General features: G+C 42.2%; 3 protein-coding genes across 3 annotated transcripts; 1 reads left to right on the top strand and 2 right to left on the bottom strand.

The window, feature by feature from the left end:
* Positions 1 to 5,022: 5,022 nt before the first annotated feature.
* LACBIDRAFT_332247 (uncharacterized protein) lies at positions 5,023 to 7,478 on the bottom strand (the record flags this gene model as incomplete). The annotated part of the gene is made up of 11 exons (XM_001886638.1): positions 5,023 to 5,122; positions 5,183 to 5,209; positions 5,287 to 5,345; positions 5,400 to 5,420; positions 5,679 to 5,693; positions 6,055 to 6,075; positions 6,233 to 6,258; positions 6,399 to 6,543; positions 6,698 to 6,736; positions 7,166 to 7,195; positions 7,455 to 7,478. The coding sequence occupies 11 exons, from the start codon at positions 7,476 to 7,478 to the stop codon at positions 5,023 to 5,025; spliced, it is 507 nt and encodes a 168-aa protein (XP_001886673.1).
* A 5,306-nt stretch (positions 7,479 to 12,784) lies between these two features.
* On the bottom strand, positions 12,785 to 13,123 carry LACBIDRAFT_308318 (uncharacterized protein; the record flags this gene model as incomplete). Its single annotated transcript, XM_001886637.1, has 2 exons — positions 12,785 to 12,957; positions 13,105 to 13,123. 2 exons carry the CDS (start codon positions 13,121 to 13,123, stop codon positions 12,785 to 12,787), a joined length of 192 nt encoding a protein of 63 aa, XP_001886672.1.
* Positions 13,124 to 13,744: 621 nt separating this feature from the next.
* LACBIDRAFT_332245 (uncharacterized protein) lies at positions 13,745 to 15,469 on the top strand (the record flags this gene model as incomplete). Its single annotated transcript, XM_001886728.1, has 11 exons — positions 13,745 to 13,780; positions 13,870 to 13,962; positions 14,081 to 14,135; positions 14,196 to 14,252; positions 14,331 to 14,451; positions 14,486 to 14,534; positions 14,698 to 14,742; positions 14,915 to 14,974; positions 15,032 to 15,195; positions 15,249 to 15,269; positions 15,322 to 15,469. The coding sequence occupies 11 exons, from the start codon at positions 13,745 to 13,747 to the stop codon at positions 15,467 to 15,469; spliced, it is 849 nt and encodes a 282-aa protein (XP_001886763.1).
* Between the last annotated feature and the right edge of the window lie 495 nt (positions 15,470 to 15,964).

The following is a 15,964-nucleotide window of genomic DNA, read 5'->3' as shown; positions in this document are numbered from 1 at the left end:
TCTGTCTCACCTTATCTTCTTGATTTGTGGACCACATGTTCATATGCTTAACCTTTCAACTGAACACTTGAATCTCGGCTTTCTATCTAGTCATGTGAATATTCACATGATTGCTCCTCATGTCAAGAGTGTAAATCCAGGTTACCTTTCACTCTTTTAACACATTATGGGAGTCAAGCCCAAAGATGTTAACTACTTCCCTTGTGCTACTTGGCCACTCTCTGGCCCTCCATGAGTTAGGCTCAAGCTGTATTACATTTCAGATGCAATTCTTCAACCATGACTCTCAAAATCCATAGTTGGTCCAGATGGTCAATGCACACATATAACTTATCATAAAGTGTTTTGGGAATTATGACTGGTTCTCTCGATGATTCAATTAATCTGTAATGGCTCCTCATCCTTCTCATCCTCCTCTTCCTTTCCTTCATTACTTGTATTCTGGCCACTGACCTATTCTTTGCTAACACCCATATTAATTTGGACTTACTCATGGTTCAATTGGCACTGCTCAAAGATATTTACTGAACCCCATTTATCTGGCTCTTTGGTAATCAGAGCCACAGATGTTTGACTGCAGTCATTATCCATCTTTGGTGAGCCTCTGGCTCTGATTTGAACAACATATGTCCTCTGCCTTCATACCCTCCTCAAAATTTACATGATGCTTTATTTCACAAGAGCTTATTTGCCCCTCCATCAGAAAATATGCTGAGGGAATTAGGCCCAAGGCACATTCCATAGTAACCTCATAGGCTTATCTATTTCGTTTCTCTCAATCCACTCATCTATGCCAAGTTCTGTCTCCAATTCATATGGAAATCCAGATGAGGGCATTTCTCAGGGTTCAGGCAGATCTTATGCTGACATGAATGCTATTCTTAACCTCAAAGCAAGATTGGGGTCATTTCATTAATCCTCTTTTCAAATCAACAGTTGACTGATGGGAATTTATTTCACAACTGGGTTTTAATGGATTTCTTGCCAGCAGGCCTCCCATTTGGAAAGTCACATACATATACACCATGAGAATTTGAGCTACTTGACCTCAAACTTCCATTTACTACTGGCATATCAATTCTCCCAAGTGACGCTCTGGTTGGGAAACCAGACTGGTGTCCATCTGCCTCATCCAGCCTGCTTGGTTGGAGCTTACACTTGGGTTGGTACAGCTGGCTTGGATTTCGGCACCCATTTGCCACAATCTGGCTGTCCAGATGCTCAAAACTTGCTTGGGTGCTTTGGCTTATTTCTGATCAAGTCTGAAGCTTTGGATCAAAGTATTTGGCCAAGAGATATGGTCAACATTTTCATGATCCAAAGAGAAGCACACCCTTGCAAGTTTTATGCACAAACAGGTTATTTGTATCCATGAATTCCCTGTCATTTGATTTTGCTACAGTTAACTTATCTACTTCCCATTGATCTTGTGATCAAAGAGTGACAGTTAACCTATCAACCATACCCATGACCCCCATGAGAACTCTCACATGCTTTCCGAAAATGGCTGTCACACTCAACTTGGCGTGCCACTGATCTAACAAACACGTCCACAACACACTTGTTGTGTGTTCAGCTGTGGACCCTTGGTAGACCCCTTGTAGATGTAAAAGAGACTGCAGTAGTATACAGTATCTCCAGAACAATATCTTTTTACCTTTCTGACCCCCCACTTGCCAACGGTTATCACACAGAGTCCAAAATGACCAAAGGTCACCAACCTCTCAGAGTCCCAAAAAAATATTAAGCTACCTGGTGCTCCAAACATGATGACAACCATCAATGGGAATGGCACACACCATATTGAGTGTGATCTATGTGGTTCCGATATTACTTTAACTATCACTGCCAATTCCTGCTCCTATTATAGACACAGACATAGTGAAGCATGCCTCAGGATTTGAAGAAGCAAGGGGCTGCCAGATTACAAGCCATGAACTATCTGGAAATACAATGCAACATATCACCTGCTTGGCAAACACTTTCTGGAGGGAATATTTAATCCAAATAGTACCATCTTACCCAAAATTCCAGGGGCGATGATGGTCACCATGTTCATCTTGCAAAGGGAAGAATCCTTTCTGAAGATTGGAGTGGCCACTATGCTAAACAACTGGGATATGTTTGGGCTTCCAGACAGTGATGGTATCAAGGAGATAAAGGAAGATCTGAAGAGGGAGGGAGCCCCTACGGTGAGCATTGTAGAACTTTCAGGAAAGAGGAGATGGAGTGAGGGAGAACTTAGATTACAATGACTACGCACTTGATCAAGTACTGATAAGAGTAGTGTGATGGAATGTGACCAAGGGCTGCTCATGTAATATTTCACACAGGGGTCATGGGTATGGTTGATTTCACCAGATGCTTGGTTGTTCACCCCTTGTAAGGTAGGCAGGAGCTACAGTTGAGTGCAAAAAGAATGAAGGTTGGTTCATTTTTCTGGTTCTTTCTAAGAATCTATTGTACCTCAAATGTATTTGTGTTACACTTCCCTTGGTATGGACTAATTTCAGTGAAAGCTGGAGCCTTGAGAAGGTTTTTATTCTGGAGGCCATTTTTGGCATCTGAAAAAAAAAATATGCGCTAACTGGGGAGGTAGCCAGAACATACCTCTGGTCAACCTGAATGAGCCTATCAAAGAATCAGTCAAAAATACTGAGCGGTTAGGTCTGTAGAGGCTTTGGAAAATGGCTTGTTTTGTCTAAAACAGGCCAAAAATGACTAAAATAGCACAAAATGACCATTTTCTGGAGGCTCTACAAGCATAACCACTCAGTATTTTTAACTAATTCTTTGATAGGCTCATTCAGGTTGACCAGAGGTATGTTCTGGCTACCTCCCCAGTTAGCACATTTTTTTTTTTCAGATGCCAAAAATGGCCTCCAGAATAAAAACCTTCTCAAGGCTCCAGCTTTCACTGAAATTAGTCCATACCAAGGGAAGTGTAACACAACTACATAATGTAAAAGAATACACAAATACATTTGAGGTACAATAGATTCTTAGAAAGAACCAGAAAAATGAACCAACCTTCATTCTTTTTGCACTCAACTGTATATGGCAGGATTTGAATTCGTGATTGATCCAATCGCTTCTCAAGACTATTTTGGGACCATTTGTGATTGGTTTGTAATGGCTACCATTAGATAATGGATAAAACTATTTGGAAACCCTCCCTCCTTCGTGAGACCTAAGGGATCCTAAATTGGTTGCATAGAAACCTGGGTTACAGCGAAGGCTGATAGCTGATGATCAACATATTTGAGGTCCAGCCTTCCTCGGCAGTGGGCCACTTGCTGCCGGAACGGTGAGGTTTACCTTCATCCCATCCTACATTGCACTAGAGCTCGCAGCACTGAAGGTTCATATGATTTTGACCAGTATCTAACACATTGAATGCATTATGACTCAGAGGTGATTCTAATTACATGGACTCCGGGCAAGGGATTAATGGCCCATGGGCAGGCAGAACATCATGTATGACTGGAAAGTTTGAAGATTGTTGTTGGGCAGATGTACAGTGGGTATTGTAACAGGGTGGGATGGGAACTCAAGCACTCAAGCTTGAACATTGCTGAGTAGATATCGAAAGGCTTTGTAGTGGCACACGGCAGGTGTTCGGCACAGCTGGATTCATGTCTGACATGGGATTCTGCAAGCATAACCAAACAATGTCCTTCAGCTGACTGAGGCCAGGTTTCAAACAGACACAGAGAGACCCCAGAGTTTTCACTGAAAATGGGGTTTCTGATTAGAATTATCCTTAGATAATGTTCACTCCCCAGGACTTGATGATGCTTGAGATATTATATATAGTGCAGATTTGATACAAAAATGCAAGTAGAGTAATCACAAGAAATAATATGGAAAGGATTGTAAAAAGAGTGGAATTAGAGGATAACAGTCAGGGTCAGCGAACAAAACCTCAGCACTATGACAGCATTGTTGTAGGTTCCGCACATAGAGACAAGGTAGAGATATATTATATGGCTGATTAGTTTCCTTCAAATTTGACATTCTTGGATCTATAGAATTTTTTGGAGCCTTCTCAGAAAATAAAAACCAAAACAGAGCATATTTGTGACTCCTGGTCAACTGCCAGTGAATGGGAATACAAAATATCAAGCTCCACTGGAGATCAAAAAAATTGGCAAAACTTGCATGGTCGAGGACCTTATATATCTGACACAGAACAGCACCAGAATATATGTATTTATGTCATCCCTATTTTGAGGCTTTAGAGGCTGGCGCTTTGTAGATAAGAACAATTCTTATACTAAGTCTAACTGTCCATTGATGGCTTAATCAGAATTATGAGATTTAGGGAGATATTGAGGTTATTTTCTGGATTTTTATATTCCAAACAAACTGTCTGCCATTCATAGCATCCACTATAAAAAAGGACTGAAGAAATCTTCATTGACTTGTTTTAATGCTCAAGTCGTTGCTTTTGTCACAGGGCAAAGCCTTCAGAATCTATTTCCAAACATGAGAAAATTTAACGGAGCATTTGAGGAGCATGGTTTTTTTTTTTAGCATAAGTATCAATGTGGATGATAACATCGAGTCTGTCTCGCTTATGCATCATGTTGCAAAGACTTGCAAGTCAATGACTGTCTGTTATCATTATTATTAGTTTGGAGGTTCACCTGCAAGTTTATCCCTACTAAAAACCATCTTTACTGTCTTTGAACAGCTTGATGGCTGAGATATCATTGATTCCTGAGCAAGAGAAATGAGATTTGGCAGATCCCAGTAGCGGAAATTGAATTCTCATTGATGGAATGCATGTGTCGGAGATCAAAACGAGCCTAAGACCTGCGCCTGTGGCACAGCGCTCGGCTGTTCCTTCACCACAGGTCACGGCTCACTGGGGGCAAGCCCCCTGGACCCCCCGGTACACATCTTCAATCCCAGTTCCAGTATGCATGTTTCATCCCAATCCCCATGTACATTTTTTATTCTAATCTTTATATGTTGGTGTAAATTACTGGTACATCTACATATATGATAAAATTTGCATCACAGTGGCAATTTTTCTGATATCTGTATGTGCCAAGTCCACAGTGCAGTGTGTTGGGCCCCAAACCCTGCTTCCACATAGCCAATAAATTGGCTGCTCCTACAACATGGGTCATAGCATGCTGGGGGCAGGCACTCTAACTCCAGTTTTTTGACATACCATCTTGCAAATTCAAATTGGTTCTGACTACCCATTAAACAGAGTGTTGAATATTTATTACATATCTTTATAAATGGTACTACTTCCGATTTAACATCTCTTACTGCTCTACCATGCCCCAATGTTTCTCATATTTTTGTACTGCGAACCCTCTCTTGTCATGCTATAAGACACCAACACATACAATAAATATATTTCTAACATGACCTTCCCTTACCTCCTCAGCTTTCCCAAAATCCTATTGGGCCAGAAACTATAGACTTCTAGTAGTTTTGAGAAATTAGATTATTTCTTCCTGGGTTTCTCATCTCCATGGAATAAATTGACTAAATCTTCACTTATATTTGTGGAACTTCCTATGTCCTCTCCCAAATCAGCTCCCTAAGTCCCCATTTTATCTGGAAGATTTTTAACTCTCTGATTTATACATTTTATTAAATCTATATAACTCCAGGCCTGTTGAGAATCTTCAATAATAAAACTATGAGCAACTTACTGAGTTACAAAAATACTAATCTTTGAATTTCCAGTCACATATTGAATTAGATAGAATACTTCAATATATAGCTTTGAGAGGTGCACATATCCACATTGGCATTACACTTCGCCAATGAAGAGCTGGGGTGAAGGGATAAAATTCTGACATAAAACAACAAACCCAGCTAACATACTCTCAGATGTGATAATAAGCCTCCAAAGATTATAGGCAGGGATGTTTAGAGTAACATTCCCAAGCTCTCCCTGGAGTGAATTGAAATTAAATATTGCACATGCAAGAGGGGAAGAAAACAGAAACCCAAACATGATGATGGATAGATTACAGAACTAAGTGATTAGATCAACCAACTATAAAATTGTGATAGGTGACCCACCCAATGATAAATATTTTCTGACTGTAGAGCAGAGTTGATAGATTCAACCACAAAGAGCAGGCAATGTAAGAAAGTTTGTACAGAAATAGAATTTACACCTCTATGTATGTGCCTACAAACTGGCCTCTCAAGCAAGAGAGCATTTTAAAATATGTATAAAATACAGAGAAATATTTACCTGGAGTTGAGGAGGGTAGATGAGGTCTAAAGATGTGAGGTTCAGAGTGATTATATAAGATTTGTCATTGCTGACTCAGCTGAGTCAGCCTTACTCAGCCATCAAAAGGCTAAAAACATTGTGCCATTCTATATAGATTCTGCCATATAGTTCCTGCCAATGCTACCCTTGGTTCCAGCCCATTGTATTGTCCCATATGGCAACAGGGAGTGACCAGCTTCATTTTCATGGCAAACACCGTTGTTTGTCCACCTCCTGAGTTGCGTGACGGACATAACTATTACAAAATACTGTCTTCCCACGATAATTACCTACCATGGCTTGTATATGTCAAGCATCTACTGAAAAACAACAGTTCTGAGAGTGCATCAGTGATGATGAGTACACAATTTCCTGCCTATTTAGTTTGGAAATTTGTTTGTCAGCTCTGTATCATGGTACTTAACCTTCTGAATTGTTTTTTACTGATGTTACCCAGCTTTCAGCCTGTTGCAATTTATCCAACTATAAGAGGTTCAATCCATGTCAAAGGATTAGTAAAAAATGTATTGGAATTTGTTTCATCTCATAGTTCCATTTGTAGACTTCGAAAATTTTCAGAATGGTGGTAAGGTAGCTGAGAAAATCTTTTGAATATCCTTACTGCAAGTTTAAGGACTATGGGTATACATATGTTTTAAACTCCTACTAGGATGTTCACTCTACATATTTTCTTGTATTCCATGAATTAATTGATGAACTGCTGAATGTCCTTTCTTGCTGATGCTGATTCTCCACTACAGTCATGTCTTTTAGCCCCTCATGTTTGCAGAGTAAGTAAAAAATACCTCATTCAAAGTATAACACCTGGGAAAAGCAGTGATTTGCAAATGTACCAGAAGATTTATTCCCTTCTGAGTGCTTGTAATTATTACAGGACTTACAATAACTTACCCCCAGAATTTCAATGATACTAAAGGCATTCTAGTTTAAAAGTAGCTTTTTTTGCTGTTTTATTCAGCATGAGGAGTGCTGCAGATTTGTGGTGAAGAGAATCAAATTACTTTCTTCAATCTTAACTGCTTAAGTTTTCTTCACCATTCTTCAACTTTGCACAGTGGCTGAAAAAGAATTTTGAATTTCTTTTTGACTAATTTTTTGAACAGCATAATGTGACTGGACAGTGTTGGTAGAGCAGAAGTATCATAATATAAAGCAAATAGACAGGAGATTGTGTACTTACCATCTCTGCACTAGGGACTGTCATGGATACACCCAGGTATTAACTGTACCCGATCCACGGATTTTCCCACCCACGGATCAGATAAGGCACAGTACAGATATATCCGTGGGTAAAACGGCCTGAGTGGCTGAGGACATAGCTTCAGTTATATAAATGGGTGTATCTCATTCATTTCTCATCCGTTCTTTACAAAAAAAATTGCATTATGAAGCGAAAATTCAGAAGAATTCATATTCAAACAAAATTTATTCATATATTATCTAAATTGAGTACATTAAAACTAAAGTTATCCATATATCGTAATTTGAGGTCTTTCCCCTCATATAATGCTGATGTGACTGAGCCTTGATCACAGAGTGTGTTTTGGGGTGTGTATTAGCATGCCTGGGCCACTCTGAAACTTGATATTTAGGTAGAGGTATTGAAAGAATAATTTTGGTGACATAAAGTGTTACAAAAAGCTATTCAAGAGGAAAAGAAATCATTGTCCATCTTTTTTTCAATCATTTTTGTAACTTTATTGAAGCCTGGGTAGAGGGGGGATTTCTGCTCTGAATGTTTGAGAGTTGATATTGTGCTGGGTGAAATTGATCTGGCGGCGACCAGTGGAGAATGCTTGCTCTGCATCCACAGAAGTAGCTGCAACAATTGTTGAAAATAAAGGAAAATGAGTGTGAATAATGGTGCTCACCTGGGGCTGAGCAGAAATCAGAACCCATTCGTGAGAGTCGTGGTCGGGACTGTGATGCATTGTGCCAGTACATCATATAACCTCCCATTTCCTTGATTGTTTCCGTTGCTACCCTGGGTTCATCAAGGTAAGTTTGAATGTGGTCCTTAACAAACTGATTTTCTTTTGGTGCATATCGTGATCGCTTTGGCTAAAAATTCAATTCAATAACAGGATTTCCAAGATATTTTTACCAATTACCTTGTTTTCCTCCTCTCTCAGCTCATTCTCCTCTTCACCTGCATATACACTGTCCCAGTAATCACATACTATACTTTTTATGGACTTGATTTGTTGGAGGTCACGACCATGGTCTTGAAACCATTTGAGTTTGTGATCAGGACACATCACTGGTAAATATATAAGAAATAAATGTAGAGATCAAGCTGGATTCTTACCAATGGCGACTATGTAAATATCACAGGCTCCAGAAAAGGCAGAATACTTATCAACAAGAAGAACTGCAGCATGACAAGCAACCCGGACAACATTGGCAGGGTTGTTCTCCTGATCATCTCTTGCAGCAATCAGCCCTTCACGTAAGGTTTCTAGAGTTGGGAGAACATCCACAACAAGTGGTGTTTCTGCAACTGAGAAGATTTTTGTAATGTCACTAAAAAGCTGGTAAAGTGGAATATTTAGATTTCAATCTTGAATACTAAATAAAACATACCAGGAGAACCTCTTGCACATCAGAAGCAATTTCCCATTGTTCTTCTGTTAAATGATATGCTTGTAGTCCATTCGATGATACAGCTGTAAGTTGCTCAATAATGTCGTGGAAATAGAAATGAGCATCCAAGCATGCAAGATCATAATTCCACCGAGTTGTAACTCGTCGGGTGAGTGCCCTTCGCTGGCCATGTAACTCTTCATCTGCTGAAACCAACCTCTCAAACTTCTCTTTCAGAACAGCATTATCATGAACACGGCGAGCAAGGCCAGCAACCTGCATGATATTAAAAACTGCATAGGAGGTGGAAATGAAACTCACCTTTGGAAAAATCTGAAGAGCTACTTTTTCTTCTCCTGAGTCAATGATAATCCCATTGGCTGCCATTTGCTGAATTGCCTTCTCTCTCAATGTCTTTGCCACCTTTTCATTGTGTACCGTTTGCCCCTCATCATTCTCTGCTTCATCTTCCTCAACATCTGCCTCTTCAATGACTGCAATCTCCTCCTCATCCTCTGAATCATCACCCTGTTCAATAACAATTTCCTCTCCTTCACTAAAATCCTCGACCTCTCCTGCTCGACGAAATCCTGCACCCACATTCTTTGTACTTGCAGCAACTTTGACACTCTTCTTTCGCTTTGGTTTTTTGAAAAAGAAGGATATAAATATCTGTGAATGAAATGAGGCTGAGTTAATAAAATATTGAGAAATATATATAGCATTACCTTAGCAATCAAATTTACAATGTGAGCCAGACAGCGAAGCTGAGCATCTTCTCCCCAGAATGTTGGTATCATTCTAGGAAGTACCCTTGCTAAGGAATCGCAATTTGATGCATTATCCATGCAAAGTGAAAACAGCTTGACCAAAGATCAGAAATTGGATAAATAGAGATCAAAGAAATGCACACCAGTTCAGTAAGACCAAAATGTTCCAAACAATCAAAAACAACCTGGGCTAAATACTCTCCATCATGCCTTTGTTTGAGGCTAAAAAGTGAGTCAGTTTAAACTAAGATGCTAACCAAGTTATTTATCCATACCGTATAAATTCCAGTATTGCACGATGAATTGAACCATTCTGATACCAAGCCACAACAAGCCCAAGATATGATGAGACAATTGGAGAGGTCCAACCATCAAGTACAAGGTGGATAGCACTGTTTAGTGACTGTCCCTTCATTAGCAACTTGAATTTATTGGATAAGAAAAAAAAACAGTACCTTAAAGTAATTCTTGACATGAATTGACATGTCAAGATAAATTTGATTGAGATCACGGCTGATCATATTGGGACTGTGAGCTGCAGTTCCAGGGTGAAGCATTTGGACCTCCTTCAGATAGTCAGGATCAGAGACCATGTTAAATGGACGTGCACTGGTAGCACAGCGCTGTGCAAGTAGAGCTCGATGACCTGCTACAGAGTATGGTATAGGAGTGTCGTCCTTTGGTTGCATCTTGGAGATCCCCTGTGCCTGAAGACATGCATTCATCCCTTTCAACATGTTACTAGTACCTTCTGCAGTCTTTGAACGTGACCGAACAACCACAGGATGCTTATCTGGACGTAACTTGCATCTAAACACATAAGAGAGAGAGAGGCTCTCTCTTGGATCCAAAATTACGCTGGAGGGAGACTGAATAATGGTCATATGCATCAGAACGCCACGTTGTCTTGGCAGCAGCTATACAAAAGAATTTACAATCTTTTTTGAAGTTAAAATGCAAAGGACTCACCAATTATATCCTCATCTGACAACTCCCAGACCTCCAAGTCACTCTGTTTATTGATTCCAGGTGCTGCAGCACGTTGGCGACGTTTTATCGGTGATACTAGTACTGGAGGAGCTGAAATATCCTTATCTAAGCTGTTTGTGTCGTCGTCAGATGGGGAATTGAATTTTTCTGGTGAAGGGCTTGTGTGATGGCTGGGAGCAAACGGCAGGTTACGATTTGGACCCCTTCCACGAGCAAATAAGATACAAGTACAAGACAATATAGTTCATATAACAGAAAAAAAACAAAAAGAAAAGAGGGAAGTGGAGGGAGGGCCAAAGAAATCTGAAGAGATTCTGTGAGAGGCACAGTAAGTGAGTATTGAGCTGGAGGGAATCTTTACAACACTTCTTACAATCTGGCTGACGAAGTCTGAGCCAGAGGGGATGTAAGAGTATGAACGATGCTCAATAGAATAGATGCCTCACCAAATGAGAAGTGATTGGAGTGCGTTTATAATAAACGATAGGCGAAGCCTTTTGGTAGAGATCACTGTTCATTTGGGTGAGTATGCGGCGCATAAGATAGAGAGCACAGAGCGCTTACCTGTGCTGGGTAGACGTGGTCTGAGAGAAAGAGCCAGCACAGGAGATGGAAACGACACCGATGACTTCTCCTAACCCAGCATCTGCCAAACTTTGGCACTGAGTCAGAGATCGGTGTCGAAGCCATGATTGGTGAGCAGAGCTCAAGGGGCAAGCGGTGCTGCCATGGATGGTGAGCGAGGCTCGAGGGGAAAAGACTCAGCAGAGCTGAGCCTTTTCCTAGCGGAGTTTTGAGTTGGTGCAGAGGCCTACGAAATGCCTCCTTACCCTTGGAACCCGCCATTACGACGATCATTGACATCGATTTTTGATTGACTTGCACATGATGAATGACTTTGAGGGAAGGGTCTGATGGATGACGGTAAGGGTCTGATGGGAAGGGTCTGCCCTACTTGGAGAGTGGAGATTATGAATAACAAAACTAGCAATTTGCGTGCGCGTTGGCATATGCACTCTATACTCCATGCTTGAAGTATATATGATCAATCCAACATTTATTTACCCAAGGAAATCTAGTCTCGTGCCCATCCGTTGTGGAGAGTGAGCGGCCCGCCGGACCGTCGGAGTGTGAAAACACACTGCAGAACACTCTCCACAACGTCTGGTGCAATTGGTAGGGCGAACCTATGGTCGAGTCACAGCGTGACAAAATGTAACAACTTTTCACGTAGAGTTTGCGTAGAGTAGGGAGCAATATCAACACAGTTTACAAGCATTGGACCTGTTACAAACTATATTTCTATGTGTAATGGTAAGTACATGTGAGCTATGTTATAATCTGGTAGCCAGCTCGGAGGGAAGGGACATGTGGGGTTCAGAGGAAGTTGTGTGAGATAACTGGAGGGACGACGAATGCATGCACGCTATCTACTCTTCGCGAATGGCCATCAAGACAATGAAGCTCAGTGTTTGAGGATATGACACCGGAGCGTACACAGGCAACCCGGCAGTCACTCATGCGGGGAAATGTGGCTTTTGTGCACGTATTCCTCAGCCTGGGCGCTAGCGTTGCCGAAGTTCAGTCCAGAACTTCGGTTCGAACCCAAACCCTCTGAACCGAACACAAAGTTCGGTTCGAGTTCAGGTTCAGGTTCGGGCTCCAGAAAATTTCTGGAGAACAGGTTCGGACTGAACCGAACCTCTGAACCTTTAGCCACTGGGGGGCCTACTTTCCCTCTGTTTTGGACATTTTTTTTGCAATTTTTTGTTCAAAACTATTGTGATCTGTTACAACTACAGTATTTAAACGTAAAGTATCAATCCTTCATCTGGGTAATGGTTGATGGCCATATTTTAGGTCACTTTCCCACACGGGCACTTGTTGGGGTCTGTTGTATAATATCTATTTGGCTTATCAAACATGGTTTGTGCCACGGCATTGCATAAATAACTGATTTTTAGAGATTACACATGAGTTTCGAAGCATTTGGACACGAAAAAAAGGCAAAAAAATTGATTTAAAAAAATTACAAGGTTCAGAAGGTTCGAACCTGAACCGAACGCACGGTTCAGGTTCGGTTCAGGCTCGGAAAATTTGTAGGAGGTTCAGGTTCAGGTTCGGACCAAAGGGGGTCTGAACCGGACTGAACTGAACTTCGGCAACGCTACTGGGCGCATGTGACACCTTGGACGTGCTGGAATTCTGTAAGGAGGTTTGAGTGTATGCCAGCAAAATCGACGTTGTCCGTAACATGCTTCAGAGACTCGGGAGTCGTGTTGTTTACAGTTGCGACAATATTGGGAGGTAGGGCAGATTGGAGACGTGAAAACAGGGATGCTTGTAGGAAACTTGACAAGGAAGGGTCGTCCTCGTTGATGTAGTTCGACTTTTCGCATGTGTGCGGGGAGTAGGCCGTTTGACACAGAGAACCGGTTGAGAATTTGTTAGTCGACCATTTTCCAAGAGATTACAGGTGTAACGTACCTTCTAACTGACAGTCCATGTAAACAAGTCACGACTATCCAGCACGGTAACGGTTGTGGAGGGCAAGAAGGCAGCTTTCCTCTGTTCAGCCCTTTGTGACCTAAGATGCCGATGACGATCTGTCGTAGTTTATAGCTGTAGTCGATTAGCAGGAGAAGAGACAACCTGAGCTTGACCTGAGCGTCGGATTGAGGTCGCCAGCCAAAATGTTACCGTCTGTCACGTTGTGACTCGACTGGTGGTTTTTGCCTACCAATTGCACCAGACGTTGTAGGGAGTGTTCTGTCGTGTATTTTGTAACTCCGACGGTCCGGCGGACCGCACTCCCTTACAACGGATGGGAACGAGACTAGTCAAGTGACCATTTCAAATGATTTTACTTCTCACACCTCGGCAATCATGGCGATGATCAGCATACACAGTCTGGGAATAGACTCAATTGCATCAAACCTTGACCACTGAAACCACACAAACAGTTCTATGCACGTCGTTCTCCCTCCTCATAATCTATCTCGCGGCTTCTTGCAAAATCTCTTTTGAAGGTCGCCAGCGACAAAAGTTTTTTTTTTTCTTTTTCGTGGAGACGTTGAGGAGTGGAAGTCATCGGACAAAAGGAACCCCAGGGTTCAAACACCCAACAATGATCCAAGTGTGTACTGGTGGATGGAATGTTCCGGTATGTATACATAGCCCGTAAATCTCGGAAAGTTTTCCGCATCAGCCCTTAGGGTAAATGAACGCATATCTGCTCAAAAACTCGTGCAGACTTTCGGCACCACAACCTCCCACACCCCCATAGAAAGAGAATTGACCTCCTGCGAAAGAAATGGCTATAGGCGCTGGGAAGGATCTTTCTCAGTAAGTTTTCAAGTCCCATTGCACATCTTGTCGCGCTCATGAAGTTGAAAGAACCGCGCCTCTGGTTCGTTTTTGCAAATATTCCTCTCCAAACAATATCATTAATTGGCGTTCTCAGTTCGTCGGATGCGTCTTCACCTGGTTTTTGTCCGGATCATTAATGGTACAAACCTGTGCGTTCTTTTCCCCGCGTCGTGTGCTCGCAAATTGACATCGTCACCACCTCCGTTCAGACGACTATTTCGGCGCTTACGATATCAAAGGCGACGCTCTTTTTATAAAGTCTATCGGTATGTCGCGCCCTAGTCTCTGCTGATCAATCACACATACACGAAATTTGAGTGGGGGTTGCTTTCATTCTTGACCAGATACGATCAATGTCTGTCACTTCTATCGCTTGGAAAGGGCTTGTGACTGGATGGGGAGAGTCAACCGCTTTCTCGGGCTCTTCGGTATTTCAAGCCATGAGTATTCCCCTCACGGGGTTAGGTGGGTTTTTTGTGCATTACTTCACGACGTATAGATTAGGCTTGCCATTCAGAGTCTTGCATAGTGCAAGTTTTCTTCGCCTGGTGAGTGTATTTTGCTGAACTTCGTTCTTCTGAAACTAAGTTAATCACGAGGCGTATTGGGAGTCTGAAGAGGGATTCCAAGGTCTGCGTATCTATTGCCGTGTTAATCTCATTGGTGCGAGCCCCCTCGTATTGTATTGCGTGTACTGAGGCGCGTTTGTAGCTGGCCTTGATGCAATTTGTGGCTTCCATTGTCCGTGGCGTACTGGTATGTTGCGCGCTACCGACAATGTTTTTGTCAAGATCGTTGATGCGCTCCGCAAAAGTGTTACGAATTCCAAAACCAAAATAGATCAAGGGTCCCTGTTCAGCTTTCAGCCAAGGTTGGGATTAGCTATCGACACCGTCGCGTATGCTCAATAATTTCACATTACTTACAGGTCTGGCTCTCAGGAACCTTTGTTTGCGACTTCTTCATTGTGGCAACTATGACTACACTGGTACGTCTAATCCCCCCCCCCCCTGGTCCAGTTTGTCTCAAAATTTCTTCTGCCTAGCTTGTACGGGCAAAGCTAGAGTCCTCACTTAAGTCCACCCAACGGCTGCTTGATCGTCTTATTATCATCGCCCTTGAGACCGCTGCCGTTACTCTCGTCGTGGCTCTCGTTCAACTAATATTCTACGTAAAATTTCCGACGAATGGCCGTCAACAAGTTTCGGTGTAAGTGCTGCGTTACACAGCAGAAAAACGCGAGCTGATAGCTTTCATTGAAGGATGTATATACTCGGGGGACTGTAAGTCGTCACAAAGTTATGGACATTTATATTGACTGAATGAGTCGAACAGCTATTCCAACGCATTGCTTGCCGTTTTGAACGGGAGAAAACGTTCTCGGGGTCGATTGGCAGAACCCACACTCAGTATTCACTTTGAACAGAAAACTACTCTTCCCGGCAGCCTATCTGGATCACACAACGAGGGATCGGAAGTTTGACCATAATCGTAAAATAGAAGGGACAGTATTATTACTATGGAAACCCGCGATTGACTTGAAAGTATGTAGCAAACGACATGAACCCGCTTCGGTACATCTTCGATAATTTCTGTACGCTCACTATTATGTTTGTTTCCGGTCGACACATTTGTAATTTTTTGACTTCCACTGCTCCCACTCAAGGATTGCGAGATTGTGCGGATGCTCATTGACACTGAGAGTCATAAGGGAGTCGGGGGAGGCCTCCTGCAAGTCGCATCCCCTTTCGCATTCAGATGCGGGTGTGCGGACGCAGAACTTGTAAAACGCTCCAATAATGGACAGTTAGCCATTCGAACAAGTCATTCCATGGACACCAGAGGCCGCCTGCCCATCAATCGATCTTAGGAGAGAAACTGTATGAGGCCTATAGGGTTTGAAATTTGACCCTCCGCAGCTGATGCAAGATAACACGAAGTTACGCACACGCGTTTTACAGCAAGAGAAAGTGACGGC

This window comes from Laccaria bicolor, genomic scaffold (genome assembly GCF_000143565.1).
Source record: "Laccaria bicolor S238N-H82 LACBIscaffold_39 genomic scaffold, whole genome shotgun sequence".
In the NCBI taxonomy this organism is placed as follows: Eukaryota; Fungi; Basidiomycota; class Agaricomycetes; order Agaricales; family Hydnangiaceae; genus Laccaria; species Laccaria bicolor.
The sequence above is the reverse complement of the archived record's forward strand: the minus strand, read 5'-3'. Positions and strand labels throughout refer to the sequence as shown.